At 38.1% G+C, this 18,183-nt stretch overlaps 1 protein-coding gene across 3 annotated transcripts in view; it reads right to left on the bottom strand.

Annotated features, from left to right (window-relative positions):
* ZNF236 (zinc finger protein 236) overlaps window positions 1-18,183 on the bottom strand; it is a 46,291-nt gene that overhangs the window by 20,492 nt on the left and 7,616 nt on the right. For all 3 annotated transcript variants that reach the window (XM_035125256.2, XM_035125258.2, XM_035125257.2), the window contains exons 6-16: window positions 15,364-15,536; window positions 13,593-13,739; window positions 11,614-11,685; window positions 10,686-10,850; window positions 9,498-9,711; window positions 7,806-8,078; window positions 6,353-6,556; window positions 5,019-5,163; window positions 3,803-4,063; window positions 2,908-3,158; window positions 2,346-2,447 (exon numbers count right to left, since the gene is read on the bottom strand). In XM_035125256.2, the coding sequence (XP_034981147.1) occupies window positions 2,346-2,447; window positions 2,908-3,158; window positions 3,803-4,063; window positions 5,019-5,163; window positions 6,353-6,556; window positions 7,806-8,078; window positions 9,498-9,711; window positions 10,686-10,850; window positions 11,614-11,685; window positions 13,593-13,739; window positions 15,364-15,536 (2,007 nt within the window). The remainder of the gene's footprint in view (window positions 1-2,345; window positions 2,448-2,907; window positions 3,159-3,802; window positions 4,064-5,018; window positions 5,164-6,352; window positions 6,557-7,805; window positions 8,079-9,497; window positions 9,712-10,685; window positions 10,851-11,613; window positions 11,686-13,592; window positions 13,740-15,363; window positions 15,537-18,183) is intronic.

Below are 18,183 nucleotides of genomic sequence, written 5' to 3'. Positions count from 1 at the left end.
ATTCTTATTTGTGCCTCTTCAACATGAAGTTATTTGCTCCTCTCATAAAAATTTATGTTATACCAGCACTTCACATTGAAAAAAAACAGCAAGTTTAACTGAACCCACTGCTTCCCTTCTTTCATGGGAAGAAATGAGTTCCACAACCAATGTAGCCATTTGTTGAAATGTATTTAAGAACTACATTCATGTAGGTAGCCGTGTTGGTGTGCCGTAGTCAAAATAAATTAAAACAGTTCTTTAAAAAGATAGTTAAAACCGATTTTTCTTAAAAACCAAAAAACTCCCTTAAAAAGAATCAAGTCTTCAAAAAAGTTATACGATCTAAGAAATTCCCAACCCCTATGGTTGGAATTCATGGGCAATCATGTAATTTTATCCTGATTCTAATTTTTACCACTTGTTTGTTTGTGTTTTAATGTATTTGATATTTGATGTTAGCTGCCCTGAGCCCAGTCTTGGCCGGGGAGGGCGGGGTATAAATAAAAAATTACTTACTTACTTTAAAAGAATCCTTCCAAAAGAATTTAAAAATTATAATGTAGCACCTTAGAGACCAACTGAATAGTTTTAGGTATAAGCTTTCGTGCACATGCACACTTCTTCAAATACTCTGAAACAGAAGTCACCAGACCCTTATATATAGTGAGGGGGGGGGAATGGGTGATTGGCTTATGGGTATGGTAAGTCTGTTAGTGACTGTTAATGACAGTTGGTCCCACAAGAAAAAGAAAAAGCAAGAGATTTTTAAAGGAACAGTATGTAGAGGACCAAGAATCGTTTTAGCCTGTGTAATGGGATAAGAATCCAATCTTGCTGTTCAGACCAGGTCTCTCCATGGTTTTCAGTTTAGTGATAAGTTGTAATTCAGCAACTTCTCTTTCAAGTCTATTTCCGAAATTCTTTTGTAATAAGACAGCCACTTTGAGGTCTTGTATTGAATGTCCTGGGAGACTAAAATGTTCTCCTACTGGTTTCTCTGTCTGAAGCTCTGGGAGGAAGACCTTTCATCACCTACAGACACCCACCCAATCTTCAACTCCTCCTCACCCACAATAATACAGCAACCAAACTTAACATGGAAACTGGCACCAGAGCCTGCAATAAACCCAGATCCCAACTTTGCTGCCACATACACCCGGGTAATACCATTACCGGCCCCAACAACATCAAACATACCATCTCAGGCCTACTTAATGGCTCATCTTCTAATCTTCTAACATAGTGTATGCCATCAAATGCCAGCAGTGCCCTTCAGCTGTCTATATTGGACAAACAGGCCAAACCTTACGCCAAAGGATAAATGGACATAAATCTGACATCCGGAATCACAAGACAGAGAAATCAGTAGGAGAAAACGTTAAAATTGATTTTAAATAACTACTGTACTTGATGTTGGTCTTAATGTTTTTAGCAAGGTGCTCCTCAAATTCTTTTTTAAAGCATACCTTTACCTTTACCCTTGCTCTTCTTTTGCCAAAGTTTATATTCCTTTTTGTTCTCTTTATTTAGACAAGACTTCCATTTTTTGAAAGAAGCCACCATGCATCACAACCACTGACTCCATTTCAGAACTATCTACCAGGCAATCTAGGGGATAGGTATATGTTCCTAACGATCAAATTGCCCACCACCAGGATCCCTCCACCACCCCACCCCCCGAAATATCCTCAGCACAAGAGGGTAGATGCTCATCCCCTAAAGAATGAGTCCCTTTCTAAGGAGTTGTTTCCCTTTTCCTCAGAGTGATGTTCTCCTTCCCCAAGACCCTCCTTCTCCCTGACAGCAGGGGGACTATCATCATGGAAGGACAATGCAAGTATAATATCAGATTTTCATTTCCCTATCTTACTAGTAAAAAAAACAACTAAGAAGAATGAAGCACATATGTAGATAAAGAGAGAGGGTCCATCAAGTTAAACATATGTTTCTATATATACCTACCTGAGATTTAAAATTTCTGAACGGCTCCAGGAACATCAAATAACCTTCAAAGAATAGGAAATCTGTAGAGAGCATTCCAAGTAAAATAGAAATCTTGTACAATACATTTTAAACCATGCTTTGTCTAGCATGACTTAATACCTTACATTTCTATGAGATGAATACTTTATGATAAAAAAGAAAAATTTCCTAAAAGAAAATAATTGAACCTGTAGTTTCACAAATTAAATTGGCTCTGAAACTCCACTCAATCGGTTTCACTAGCCCCAACCTTTTTCTGTAGATGTGATGACGTTCTGGAATTGCAGTCACTGTGCAGCTGAATACTGTTGAAACTTTCAAACATTGCAAAAACATACTCAATGGTCACTTTGAAAAGTATTATTTAGACATTTACCAACCTTGTGATAATGCTTGCTGATCAAATGATTGCTGTGCTATAGTCTGCTGTTCAAACTGATTCATATTTTCTTGCAGTGCATGTTGGGATGTCACAAATCTATCTGAAAATGAAATGAAATGTGAAAAATGAACATAAGATTTTACTGCAGTTCATTCATTTTCAGCTTTGTATTCTTGTTATAAAAAAGCACGCCTAGGCACTCTGTTGTAGCACCCATAATCTAGGTTTAAGGTGTCGTTAGCTTCTAGCTTTCACTTCTGTTTCTAACACCGATCATGTTCAACAAACGAGCTGCAGCATGGGTCTAATGTGACTTTCTTACTGCAATGAAAGGAAGGTTCACAGAAAGCCTGAAACTCATACTGAGTTGAGATTCGTCCCCAATAAGTGATGCCTTAATAAGACCTTTCATATCACCACTTAGTTACTGCTGCAGCTTTGCACAGTGGACTCAGAAAAAAAATCAGGTTAATTAAGCCTAATCACAACATTCAAGGATAGCTGCTAAACAAATTTCCCTTTAAACTGACTTTTTTACCAATCTTTTCTACTACATTTACCTTCCTCTTGACCAAGTGGTTGATCAGTCAACTGTGGCCTCAGTTCAGTTTCCTCCGAGTCCACAACCTGCTGCTGGTCCAAATCTAAAATAGTTTCTTGATCCGTTGTTACAGCTTCCGTTTGCTGCAGCTCTTCACTTTCAATCTCAACTTGCATCTGAGTAGAAACATGAATGCTCTGCTGATCTACTGTTGTATCATCAATTGAAGCAGCTTGCTGGTGCTGTTGCAGCTGTTGTGCAAGCTCATACCTGAAAGAGGAAGATGACAGATCTAAATATCTAAAAAACCTCAGGATAACAAAATAACTTTGTATTTGACCACCTTCCTATCTTCCTTCAATCATAGCAAATTTCCATTCTACTCACCTGCAACAAAATGGGCACCATGTTGCTGTCCAAACAGTGAGCTGCAAGGACAACTGGTGGCATTGACACTGTTAGCTGAACACTGAAATGGGCCCTACACTACATGGAGAAGTCCCAGATTCAACATAGCTACATTTTCCTACTCCACCCCCCCAAAAAATACATCTGTCAAGGGTCCCCTGTGCCCCAATAAGAGATTGCAAAACAACACTAGACTGGAGACAGGACCAAACAATGGACAAAGGGAGATGCTGCAGTTGTTCAGTCTAGTGCTTCCCTACCCAGTGATAGGCCTTGAACATGCTTTTTAAAAGTAGTACCAATGAATAAGGGCCCTGACCCTTGCATGGCCAAGCCAAATGCTGACACCATACCAGCCCTAATCACTCATTTAGAAGTTGGCTATGAATTCATTATTGGCACATTGAGAAGATCCCTTAAAATTCCCAAACTAAAAATGTTGGCTACCCAAGCAGACAGTAGCAATACAAGTGCTCGTAGAAAGTATATAGTTAAAATGCACGTACCTGTGAGTTTTCATGTGTTTTTTGCAGTTTAATGAGGTTTTGAACGTTTTCTGACAATATGGGCACATATATGGTCGAAGGTCATTATGGATGCCCATATGCCTCCTTAGACTCCCGCCAGTTGTGAAAGCCCCGTTGCATATTAGACACTTGAAAGCTTTTAATCCTGTGTGTGTTCGGATATGTGCTTTCAATACTCCAGCAGACACAAAGCCTCTTCCACACTGAGAACATTTGAATGGTTTCTCACCAGTATGTGATCTTAAAAAATAAAAAATAAATAAATGCCAAAGTGTGACGGAAGGAAGAGCAAATGTTTAACTTCAAGATTATTAATGAGCATGTGGAAGAGGGGCACTCGTGTAATTGTTCCCAAATCAGCAAAACTGATTTGTAAGTGTTTTATTATACGTTCACAGTAGGACCTGCAATGAAATTCTGCTGTTCCAAGTTCCAAATCATTCCAACCCACCCACCCCCACCTTCCCCCACAAACCATCAGCCAGCATTTTGTGCCCACTGAACATGTTTGGTCCTCACTTAACTGTTTTGATGTTTTTTCTTTCCCCCCTTTTTTTTTGAAGGGTGTGTGCATGTGTACATGCTTCTGTAAAGCTCTGGGTTCCCCCAATCCTACTAGTATGTTCCTAATGTGTGTAGATGGTGCCAATATAGCCACATACAAATAGGCACTTGGAGAATGAGTTTGTTATTAGTATACAGTCATACTAAGTTACATAATAATAACTGTGTTTTTTTAATGTATAAACCAAAAAGTAATTGTTTATTCTACAGCTATAATTATTTCTAGAATTTGTTGTTACCTAACCCAAGTTATAAACATGATGCTGTACTTATATGATGCAATAAATTACATTATTATACCATCTAGTTATTTTAATATATTTATCTAATTTGGGTATATAGGGCAGCTCACTATTCACAGTACAAAGTCAGCACTATTTAGGCCACAGGGAAGTGACGATTCCCTCTTAATATCACAAAGAAAAAAAATTACACACTCCTGCAGCTCTGTATTTTGTGCTTTCTAAACCTTAATGTTCTATGACTTTGGAATGAAGGTGAAACAGTAAGTATATTTGCAGTACTGTATAGTAGTGCAGGACAGAGGTGAGAATACAGAGAAGGAACTATTTCTGTTCTTTAATTTTTAGAACATTCTCTCAACCACCCACATCTTTGCTCTGGAATTTACCGTATATGCTGTTTAAGATGGCAAGACTTTTTATATGCTCTATGACAGTAATAACATTTATATGGCCTATCCGCTTCATTCACAAAATTATTATTGAAGTAATTTTGGAAGAACTGGCTATTTCTTGGGATTGGCTGGATAAGACCTGTATAGAGAAGGAAAGAAAAAGATTCATCAAACTGAGACAGTTTCAAATACTAAAACGATTGTAACAACACCTAACAGCGGCTGTTTTCAGATTGTCATGCTTTTAAGCTTAAGAAACTGAGATATGCACAAACCTCAGCCACCCACAACTGCTTTGCTCTTCACATGAATGCTGAAGCATGTCAGAAACCACACTTCCTATGGTTAAGGGCTTCCAAAACAGCCAGTATACTGAAGCCAACTTTAAATCATGGCTTTGTGTTCTGGTTAATTGCTTAGAAGTAATTAACCATAATTCCCAGTCTGAATGCAATGAGAAGCTCTGGTTAACTGAGGCTTCCTGGCTTTATTACTTGTTTATAAGGAGGAGTAACATAGTTGCATGCAGGTGCCTGACCTTTGTACCTATCTCAGCATATTAAGCCAAGATCCGGATTGTCCAAATAGAGCCATATTCTTGCTCCTAAATGAAATGTAATTATAATTAAAATGTAATTATTGTAATTATACCCTTCCTTCCTCTTCATATGGAGAAAAAAGACACTACTGTTACTTTATGTGAATGATAAAAACTTAAAACTCTCTTTAAAGCCTTAAATATATTCCTGTGTGTCTACCTAAGGAAATGTTTTCCATTTTTTAATGAACAAACTAGCTATCAGAAGGTATCAGCTTAATTTTGCAAAGTCCCAGTAGTTATTTACACTATGCTGTTTAAAATCTCAGGCGACCAACAGGCTGAGAACAATTATGCTGAAAATATGGAATATTTCTTTGCTTGTATATCTTCCCTGCATGAAAATTTAAAAACCACTACTTATCATCTTTCAGCTTTTCACACAATTGCAGGCATACAAATCTGATTTGTTCCATGAATTTAACTTGTGCACCACATACTGAGCTTGTGTTATCAGTGTAATGCTGCAAGTCATGATAACTGCATTACTGCAGCAGACACTGTACTCTATCCAAAATGTCTTTTTAACTGAATCAATGGCTCAGAGGACTACAAAGTAAGCTACATGCCTAATTACATAACAGCTTTCACAGTAATGACCATCAAAACGCAATTAACAAGCCTTTTCCTCAGGCATCTCTTTGGTCAATTGGGAATCCTGGTTTTTAGTTTTATTCTAAAACAAAATATTAAGACTTTATACAAGCAAATCATACTGTGCACACTTTACCTAAATCTGTGATGAGTATAGGTTCTTGCAAAGGGATATCAGGCACTGGAACACTCGTTTTTCCTGTACGAAACTTTGCAGGTTTACGCTGATGCCGCATCTTCCTTAGTTCCGTGTGTTTAAAATGAGAGGCAATGTGTGTCTTTCTGTGACCAGAAGTTCGGAACTTTTTATCACAGTGTGGGCAAGCAAAAGGTCTAATACCTAAAAGAAGAATAGCATATTATGTGTTTAATATTCTACAGCTAAATGGTAATACAGGTAAATGTATTTCTTGACCTCATCTAGAAACTTTCCCCTTTACAGCCTCTATACATAATTCAGCATGTGAAATATGAAATGGCTAAAGTCTGTGCGATATAGATGTCCTACCAGTGTAGGACACCGAGTTCATATGCAAGATTTGGACTTGCACACTTCTTCCTGCTCCTCTTCCATGATCCAAAACATTTACTACCCAATCCAGCTCTACCTAAACATAGCTAGATGTGACGAGTTACATCTGACCGTGGATGGCAATACTGTACACATCCAAAACCAACATAGTACAGCACTGGCAATATCCACATTTAGATATGCATCCAATTAAAACCTACAGTTCCAAATCCAGAGGTTACGTACATGTAGCATATTCCCTGTGTGAATCTCATTCTCTAGAATATAATCAAACTTTTACATTAATAAATAATATTTGCACATGCTATAGAATGCTTCCTCAAATCATATCTTAAAGTCAACTACTGCCCCAGTCAAACACTGACAAAAGTAAGTATAACCAATCTGTGGTGGAACACCAAAATTTCATCCATCCATCTGTCTTTCCACCACATGTTATCCATATATAACATGCAATATAAAGTCCATCTATAGTCCCAATTTTGTCATTTAAGGACCATGCATTATTGGGCTAATACATGTGAAACTTAAGGTGGAAATCACTTGAGCATCTGTTACATAATACAGCCAAAATCAGTGAAGAGTTTTATGGCTTCTTAAGGACTAGTGAATTAGAGGATAAGCAAAAACAAAGTTCTGTTGTTCTGTTGTGCTTTCTGCAAAAGATTAACATGGCAACTCTTCTGTAAAATATTATGAACAGTGCATGAAGGCAATGTGGGTTGAGTCAATACAATTTCACTGCCTCACCCTGCTTTGGTTAAAATAGACATGCAGTTGAAGCTTATGACATTTTTTAAAAAAATTTTTTTACATTCTTTGCTAAAGTGAGAACTTGGCAAGATTTCAAACTTGGAAGTCAAAAACATTTGAAGTTTTTCATATTACTGATTAAAACTGTAAGAAAAATACTGGGGAGGAAATCTTTTCAGATTATTGCAAATGAATCAGATAAAATGCCCTGCATGTAAAAGGCACATAAGCAACTTTCAGTAAGACTTTCCTATTCCTAATGAAGTTCTATCAATATTAGGAAAAGATAAATGTGACTGCCTACCTGTATGTAAGCGAATATGCACTTTTAAACTTCCTGAGGTAGAAAAGCTCTTCATACAGTACTGGCACTTAAAAGCCTTAATGCCGGTATGTGTTTTAATGTGTGCTGTGAGGGTGCTCTTCACAGCAAAGGCCCGGAAACATTGCGGACATTTGAATGGCTTTTCATGCGTGTGAATGCGGATGTGTCTCACTAGATCACTGGGCTTCTTAAATTCTTTAGAACAATACGGACAAATATGCCATCGAATTCCGTTTTCCTCACGTATGGTACCTGAAATATAATTTTAGAGATCAGAGAAGTACCTTTTTTACTACTTAAAATACTATTAATACAACAATCTCAGAAAGAGAAGTCAGAATTTGAAAAGGAGACTCAATATTAAATTATGGTAAACAAAGTGAAGGCATCTTCCATTTCCCTTTAGTCATGGCTCTTCTCAGATTTAAACAAAATTGTAAGTACAATAAACTAGTTTTAATCATATTAGATTACAATAAAACAAGCAAGGGGAAATAAATGGAATTAGATTATACAGTGAGGTTTTATTTAAACTGATAAACTGCCCTAAATAAATTCTATTGGAAAAATGTATTAATTGATACTTGGAAAGAGTAAAATATTCGGGTAGCACTGTTTTTTCAGGGGTAAGATAGTTTAAGACGTCATACCTCTCCTCAAAAGTGGCAATCAGGGAGGGGAATCGACTGAAGGGCATGTGTCCTGCACAGGTCCATTAATATGCTTAGTTTTAGAGCGTAAGATGGAAATGGGAATTGGTTTTAGGAACTAAGAAAAGGTCTGGCCAGAGGTCTAGCCTGTGAGTTAATAACTACAAAGAATACAGTCTTGACTAAGAGTTTAAAAGTAAACACCTCTAAGAGATGTTTGGTTTACAATGGGGAGATGTGTGGCAGCCCTAAGAAGTAGGACATGAGACCTACTGGACCTCACCAGCTAAAAATAGTCTGTCAGTTGTCAAGGAGAATGTCAGGCTTAAGGCCTCGCTTGAGCCCATCTTCAAGAAAAACTAGAACACGGGAACTGAGGTTACAGCACCACAAGGAAAAGGATTGTGATAAATGTGATTGTAGACTCTCTCGTTGCTAAAACTAGGGTATTATGCACTCGTTATCTTAAATATCCTGTCTGCTTAACCTATCTGCCTGCATATCATCCATTCCCTTCAATGTGAAGAGCACATTAAGAGTTATTTGCTCTGCACAGTGCAAGAATTAGCTAACCTTCTCATGGAAAGGAGATTGGAATCTTTTTAGCCAGAAAGTTAGGGTGCCCAAGTCTTGGGAATACTGGAATTAGTCCTGTCTGGTTATGAGGAGTTAGTCCCTGGTACAGACTGGCAAGATCAAGAACCCAGAAAGTGATCAACTCCTGGACTTCTAGGACTTCTAGGAGAAGGGGACTAGGTTTACAAGACTGGTAAACTACACCCCTCATATTTTCACCCATCTAATCTTCTACCCGATTCTCCAAGAGCACAAGGGACTGGCTCCAATGAGGAAGCAGAAATTGCATCCTAGTCCAATCCCCAGCCAAATCTTCTTCAAAGAACCTGACTCCTAGTGAACTGAAAGGACCCAGTATCTGTTCTACTGGATGGCGACAAGAAGGAAAAATGGATGTGATAAACAATAAAAAATGGTATTGTACAGTGAACAATTTCATTATTACCAGGTAAAAACTGGGATTTTTTCTTCAGAACTCTTTTTTCCTTTTTCTCTACTTTATCTGGATTTTCTTGCTCTTTAATTGGTTCTGGATTGCTAGTGTTGACTTGATTCTGAACTTCTGCATTTTCATCCTGACTTGAAGGAGTCTTGTTTTCACTGCAGTCTGCATTTGTTGAGACTGGGATTGAAGACAGCCCACTGTTTTCCAAGGCTTGCTAAGACAAACATAATGAATTAAACTGAGCGCATGATTCATAAATACTTGACCAAAGGTTTTGGAAAGAATGCAATAAATCAACTATACAAAGAATTATATTTTGACTATTTTGAAGTCTTCAGATAACTTTTTTTTTTTACTTGTGGGAAAAATCTGAAGTCAACAGTCACTTGTTATATTAGAAGCAATATTTAGAATCTAACAAATGCAGCACCTTTTCTTTCAGAAAATCAGAGCAGAACTCCTAACAATTTCAATCCATTACCCAATAGAATTTTGTCAAACTAGACTGGAACATTCTCAGTTTGCAAACAGCTACAGCTTTACCAGGTTTACTTAGCACTGCTTTTTAAAAAGAAAAATTGTCAAAAAATGCCACTATTTTAAAAAAACAAAATTCCTACATTTATCTTTTTCTTTTTTTAATTAAAGCTGAGACTAAGCAGTATTAAAACAGCTCTGGACACCGAGGAATGAAGCTCACTGGAAGAAGTACTTAGCAGTTGCTATTGCCATTCCCTCAAGAATGTGCAACACTAGGGACAGAGGAGTCTTGCAGCAAGCAGTAATTTTCTATGTTTACCTCAACTACTGGGAATCAAACACAGCAAACACTAGGGCAGAGATAGGAAGCCTTTCAGATGTTGTAGATCTACGATTCCCATTACCAGGTCATTGACCATGCTGGCTGGAACTGATGGGAGCTGAAATCTAACAACTGGAGGACCATCCACTCCTTATTTCTGTGTTAGGGTGAGAATGAAAGCAGTCATGGACCACTCACCATAGCCTAATGTATCTAGTACTCTTTTCTCCACATGTGACTGTTCTCAGCTCCCAGCACAATCTAGCAGGGTGAAGTTAGAGGTGATCTGACACTGTATAGGGAAGACAGTTGTTTCCTCCACCCCGCCCAGCTTACTAAATTTTAGGAAAGGGTAGGTAAGGTTCCAAAATAGTTTTTTACCCTACCTGCAAAATGTCTCTGTTTATTCCCACAGACATACTGAGTTGCTGACCAGGTTGCTGAGACTGATTATTTTCCACTGGCTCTGACAACTCAAGCAGTTGCTGAATGACGTCAGTTACAGACTGCTGACCTTGATGTCCTGCCACTGAAGTTGCTGGATTTTCTGTCTGTTGACAAAAGAAATGTCATCTTAAATATACAAATGTAATTTGTAAAGGAATTAAACAATACAAAACATTTGGAATGTAAATGTTTGTTGTTGTTTTTTACAGGACTGGCCTACTTATGTATTGTACAGTGATCCCTATATTAAGAGCAAGTATTTCAAAAGTGTCATTCATGAATAGCATTCAGAAACAAATGAAAAACCAGTGTGGATCATACAACAACCAAGTAAAATACTCCAACAAACTGTTATCAGCCAGAAAAGGTTTAGTTATAAATGAATAAATAAAAGTTGGTAGAATGCCCATAAGAGGACTGAAGCTTTACATGATACTGATCTGGCTGGAACTTGTGTTAATGAAAGAAGTCAAATTAAGACTGTACAGATAACCTTGTTGTCTGAAAATCACGCTATGGAGGCTCAACCATTTACTTTCTTACTTACTTACTTACATGCACCATGCAAGTGCACTCTCTGCGAACCCTGGCAACAGGATCATGATATTCTTTCCCCACTGAATGAGCATCCTCCATTCTTGCAAGCTGCACAAAAATTACCCTTACAAAGGATTAAAATAGGGTCCTAAGGTGGAAGCGCACAGCATAAAGTTCTTTAAAGTCTCTGAAGTAGCTTGCAACATCTTTGAACTGTTTTACGGAGATGTAATAAACACTGTAGCACAATCCGAAGATGTGGAAAATTTTTGCAAGATATATTTTACCATATCAATGCAACACAATTAAGCTAAGAATTACAATACTCACATTCTTCCATTTATTATCAACAGGCTGTAGCAAATTAACTGTTGCTAAAGTCAGAGGCTGAGCCACAGAATCCTATGAAAGAAGAATAGAAGCATTAACTGTACAAAAATAAAATATGCAAATCTTAAATATTGTACTGCCACTGCCAATTAAGATCAGGCAAAGCAGCATAATGCTTTTTTTTTTAAAAAAAAGTATTCAATTATACGGAAAAGCATATTCTTAGATCACATTTTTTAATTTACACAGCTACTTCAACTGTATTATTTTTCTAGCAATTAAGATACAAAACCCTGATTTTCCTCTTTAGGGTATACCTGATTACTGGAGGGCAACTGCTGGTAACTAATCTATTAAAACTCAAGGAAGATAATGGCTAATCAAATTAAAGTATACACTTAGCTGTTTCCTTTTATTTTAGCCACAAGGACATTACTGCATTAAATTGGTTTTGTTAAATTTTTGAATTCACAATGGTTTTTTTCTTTAAATTTGTTTCCTTAAGGGGACAGTTTATGGCAATATCCACAATGACCAGCTTAAGATGCAGCAGATCTCAGACTCAACCAGGCCCTAAAAGGGGTGTGGCAGGGGCAGGACCAGAGAGAAGGGTTAGGCTGCATCCTAAGCCCATTAAGATCAGCCACGTGACCTGGCAAACCAGCATAGAACACTAGTTTAAAGGATTGATTTCCCACTGCCAGGCTTCAGTACAGCCAAAGCAGTACCCTCGCTGCTGAATAGGGTTTGGATCTGGTGTAACTTTGCACTGGCTTGGTTTGGGGGGCCAGCTTTTAGTGCACAGGATTTCTCCCTAAGTGCATTTTAGCTAGAAAGGAAGAAATATTCTGCATCTGGCATGAATATTAAAGGGAAAGGCAATGTGTGACTTTAACACAATAGTCTGAGCACTGTAATGAATCACAGCTATGATTTAACATGAACAAGCAGCTATGATGTATGGTACTCAAAAGTCCCCACTGCACTCCTCCACTGTTCCTTCCTTTAGCGCACCGGAAGGTAGGGGAAACAAACCACCGTCTGGCTTTGTGTTATATGAGAAACAATGCTCATGGTTTGCTTCTCACCAAACCAAACCACAAGCAGAAATCAGTTTGTTTGGGGCTTACCACTTAGTTTGTTTGCAAGAAACAAGCCACAAGTGCTATGTTTGTACATCATGAAGCCAACCTCCAGTCTGTTCTTTCCTTGGCACACAAAAGGAGGAGTAGAGGACCACAGGGGTGACAACTGAACAGCATGCTCCAGTATGCAACTTGTTCATGTTTAAACCATAGTTTAATTTTAAATATGGTTGAGGGTGAAGTCCAAACAAAACCAACATTTCTCCAATAATGAAAAACAGCAATACCTGAAAGTCAAACCAGTCCTTAAAAAAAAAATATTATTGAAGTTGTTTTAAAAGAGCAACTGTGTTAAATCTGTTGTATCAAAATGACAACGACTCCTGCAGCTCCCTAAAGGCTAACACTGTGAGCTTTCACAGTCAAGAGCCTACTTCATCAGATGCACAAAGCAGACCACTTAAGGTACTGGATCTTCTATACACAGATGAATCTAGAGGAAGGGGAAGCAAGCTTTACAAGGCAATATTAAATGATCGAAAGTGCACATCCCCAATACATGGACACCAGGCAATGAATTAATGAATTACTTGTCAAGAATCTATCACTTGCCTGTTTAAAAAAAAGAAAAATCAAAGCAATGGCACAGTTCACTAGGCAATTCTGCAGGCACGCCTCATTGAAATGAATAGACATTGCCCAAGAGAACTGTGGTGTTGCGAAACCATTAATTTCAGAAGACCTAAAGGAAAGAATTCTTGCTGGATTTTGCCTCACTAGAAGCAAGTGTGATGACATATCTCACACATACACAAACATTATATTTATCTCAAAGAGCAAAGACATTGGGAGCCCGCTTCCCTTTACCAAAAGAGATGAGAATGTAAAGGTTACCGTTGTCAAGTGAGATGTTTCTGTAGTAGAACTCGTTGTATTCTGTGTGCTACTCATATGCATCTTGCTGATATGAGTATTTAAGCTGCCTAAACTTTTGAAAATACAACTACATTCTGTACAGTTATATGTAGGGCCATTCTTCACCTTTAGGAACAAAAGAAGAGAGGAATGCTCAGTCTTAAAACTTTGCAATTACAACTACAACAAACTATAGCCAGTATCTCTTTAGACCTGTTTTATTCCCCAGCTAACAGAGCAGTAGAATTTGCATTACAGATGAACTCAAGGCATTAAAGATCTGAAAAAGCCCAGACATATTATTAAGCACTGTGCATGTCATAATTATTCCCACTCACCAAATGAACACAATCTTCCACCCCCAAAATGGAAAACTCATTGAACCATGAATAACAATGTCAATGGGCTTGCTTGTCTGATAGCTGAAATTAAGTAAATTAATTAGTACCTCATACAAATGCTGTGATTAAAATTGGGGGGGGGGATCATAAAATATAAGCAGAAAAGTGTCAGATTGGAGATGGAGCCACCTGGGAGGTAGGAGCAGGGAAGTGTAGCACAAAGAGGGTGGCAGCTCAAAGCAAAATAGGACAAAAAAGATGACTCGACATTCTATAAAACCTATTAAGTTTAAATAGTGATGAGAGACTTCCATCCAGCTTGTGTCAGAGTGGCTCAGAAAGTAAGCTGAATTACTTAATTGCCACAACTGGAAACAGCTCAGCTTCTTTTCAAAGCCAATACAACTTTGAAGCCAGAACCACATTTTGAAGGACCACAGGAAACCTACTTCATGGGAGAGGGAGAGAGGGAACAGGTTGGATCTTCCACTTTCTCACTCCTGCTCTAGAGTGCTCCAACACTGCTACCCCGGACAGTCAAGTATTGTTTAAATTTCAAAGGGGAGAAGGGTTCAGGTGTGACTATGTAAGTTAGGAATTCTTTCTAACTTGGTTATTAGTGTAAGGAGAATGATTTTGGAACCTTGCAATGCTCAGCTCTTCTTTGAGACAAAAACTACAAACTTCAGAAGCTTATATCCAGGCCAAGAATGGAAAACATTGCTAGCATCTCTACTTTTGCCCTAAAATAGCTCTTCATCAGGGGAGTATTAGTTTAGTGAACAACTGCTTTTATGTGCTCCAGAAGGAGCTATTTAAATTTTTCTGCTACAGCTGATATCAAGCACTATTACCAGTGACATTTCACAGATGTTTTTTCACTGCTACTTCACTATTATCATCCACCAATGTTTCTATAATGACAATACCCCCAGTAGGCTGCTCAGCAATCAGACAGAGCAAGTCCTTCTCCTCTCCTGTCTGGTTACAGTTGGAAGAACTGGAAGAGGTTGATGAAAATAGGGTGACTGTGAAGACAATATGGAATCTAACAGACAAGGGGGCAAGTAATGATGGCTGTTAGTGGCTGCACTGAAGGAGCAAAAGGGGGGAAGGGGAAGGTGTAAAAACAATGTAAAGGGGAAAACATTTCCTCCCTTCCCCAGAAAGCAAAAACTTCTCATGAAAGAAGTCAAAAACCTGACTGAAAATTATCTACTACAATTCCATGAAAATCTATAGATGCATCAAAAACAAAAGAAACCAAATGTTTTTCTTCCATCTAGTATTAGACCATATAGTGAATGCTTCAGAAATTGCAGGCATTGAATATAGATGAAGATGTTAATTCAGGACCTGTTGCCATTTAAAGTGTGTTGCCAATAACAGAAATGAGCTGTGCTATTTACCTCTGAATGAACTCTCTGAATATGTGATTGAAGATTGCCTTTCTGAGAAAAGGCTGCAGGACAAAAGGCACAGGCATGGGGTTTTTCACCGGTGTGTTTAATCATATGGGTTTGCAATGCCCCCTTCTGATTAAATGCTTTTCCACATTCACTACATTTAAATGGCCTTTCACCTATCAAAAATAAAATTTTATTTATACACACACATAAAACAGAAATATGAGTTTTCATTGGTAACAATTTCTAAATGCATTTGGCGTAAAACAGTACAGTATAGTAAAACAGAGCAATGATTACAATATTCTACTGGGAAATCGTATTTTTTTTCCCTCTAGCAAACATTCATAGATAAAATATCCCCCTAAACATTGTAATTTTCTGTTTGATCATCCTTCTCAACTATACATAAATAAGTATCATATTGCTTTGTATACTTATTAGCCCAACAATAAAAAGTTCTTATTTAGAGTATGGTCCCACCAACTTTTTCTGCATGAACAGTCCTGGAGACTTCCAAAACACACTTATATCAGCTTTCAGAACCTGCATATGCACACACCATACTACTGTAAAGGTGGACTTGAAGTAGCAATGGGAGGTCCTCCATACACTCCAGTACAGCATGAAGCTCCATTACTCAATGCACACAGACTGGCTGTAGCTGGACTTTGTATGGAGCAGGGCTGTAACAAGATCATGAGGATGGGAAGGGTTAATCACATAACTCACAATCCTGTGGAGAACCGAGTAAATGAGAGGCTCATGCTTCTATTAAACCACAACTAAGAAATACTTGATTACATTTCCATAATTTTACCAAGTACTTAAATGACTAAAAATGGAACTCTCCAAGGCAAATAAACAAACTGAGCATATATCAAGGCTCCATTTGGTCCCCGAGACATTCCTCTCAGCAAATAAAGGAAGAGAGCAGGGCAGCTGGAATGACCTCGTTGCTACTTTATGAGTTTGGCGAATGGGAGGAATGTTCTGCCTGTTTGGTGCTTGTTTTTTTGGTGAACAGGGATGATTTGGGGAGGTGAATGTGGTTTTTGCCTTTTGAGGAGATGTTTTGCTTGTTTCTTAAAGGATGATATTAGTTTGTAGCTTTTTGAGAGGCATTTTTTCCTGTTAGTGTGGACTTTGGCATGGATCAGCAAGTTTTCCCTGTTTGTGACTTTTAGGGTAGACAACGGGGATCTTGCCTATTTGTCATTTGGGTGCGCTGGGGCTTTTTAATGCTTTGGGGCTGGGAGGGTTCTGCCTGTTTTTTGTGACTTTTGGGGGCAGATGCGTTTCTCTCAGGTTCTGTACTTTCTTGTGCTTTGTGGAGGCAAATATGCAGTATGAGATTTGAGAACCAAACGAAACGTCTCTTTTGCATTGTTACTTGTGAAGTTATTTGTCCTGTGTGACAAGACAGGACACCCCAGCAGCTATTTTGTGCCTAGGCACAAACTTGTTTTATAGTGGTGCCCAGGAAAGTTTCTCAGATTACCAAAGGTGCTCCTGTATCCAAAAAAAAACTGGGAACCCCAGCTATAAACAAACCATATTTAAGCACAATGATTCAATGTACAACAGAGACTTAACAAGAAAACCTTTCAGTTTATGGAATGATAACAAGTGTTGAATTAGAGATAGCACCAAAGTTCTCTAGGTTCAGCTCCAGAAACAAGATTTGAAGATTAAAATCTGAGCTAAAGCCTACCAAACCTATTCCACCCTTAAAGAACTGCCCTTCTTCAAAGTTGGGCTGGGGGACAAACCCTTATACCTCACAGGGCACTCAATGACCCCTAGAGTGCCTTGCAGGATGTAGATTTTTATCTCCCAGAAGCAACTTTCCTAGGAGAACCTTTTCAATTAGCTCCTCTGCTAATTGATAGAGAAGACTATTGCTAACTATTTGCATAGGGACTGCTTTGAAAAGCCATAACCAACAAAATATGTGGGGTCATTTTCAAACCAATCTAGAGTGAGCTGTAGGAGCTTGCATCTCTCTTACATTGATTTAAACATCTAACTCCTCAATATACACGTAAGTCCTGAAAATCAAATATATTTCATGGGGTGGTAGTGGAGGGACTGAAATAGTTAATTCTTAAATTAGGGCCAAGGCTGACCTCTTGTGGCCATTTTCTACATTTCATATATAACAAGGGGATCCTTGTGAAACTATTATTCCATATGTCTGAGAATTAAATTTACTTTCATTAAAATTATTTAATACACATTAATGGGCAAAATGTTTGATAGTTGGAGCCATACCAAGTATCAGAATACTAATTAAAGCTTATCTGCACAGAATTTCAATATATACATGCCATACGGTCTAAAATGATTGCATTAGCTTGCCTGCCAATGTGCATCAGAAGCCAGCTTGAGCGAATAAACGCCAAGGGAAAGAGGATGAAAATTTAAGTTAAAAGGTCAACAAAACTTGAAGAGGCAGGAGCAAGCTGTTCACCTGGAAACAGCTGTTCATTGTTCCATTCAATAACGTGAGTGGGAAACTGCAAGGTTAATTTCAGTAAAACTTGACACAAGCAAATTGATGTACTTGAGTCAGTTCACATGGCTCAGGTTGTACAGGTGATACACACAGCACAGGACAACACTGAACCTTAAACATCTAATATTTTGTGCATTGCTCCCTTTCCAAAGAAAACTTCAATGAAAACTGGCACCTACTACAAGCAGACCCCATTCATACAATTTGTATATCCATACAGTATAGCAATTTATGCTCCTAAATCCCATTTCACACTGAGGGAGCCATCCTATACACAAAAGCTGTCATAAAACAAGCCAGTGTAA

Source organism: Zootoca vivipara, chromosome 8, assembly GCF_963506605.1.
Source record: "Zootoca vivipara chromosome 8, rZooViv1.1, whole genome shotgun sequence".
Lineage (NCBI taxonomy): Eukaryota > Metazoa > Chordata > Lepidosauria > Squamata > Lacertidae > Zootoca > Zootoca vivipara.
Note: the sequence above shows the minus strand (reverse complement) of the source record. Positions and strands in the feature narration are given on the sequence as shown.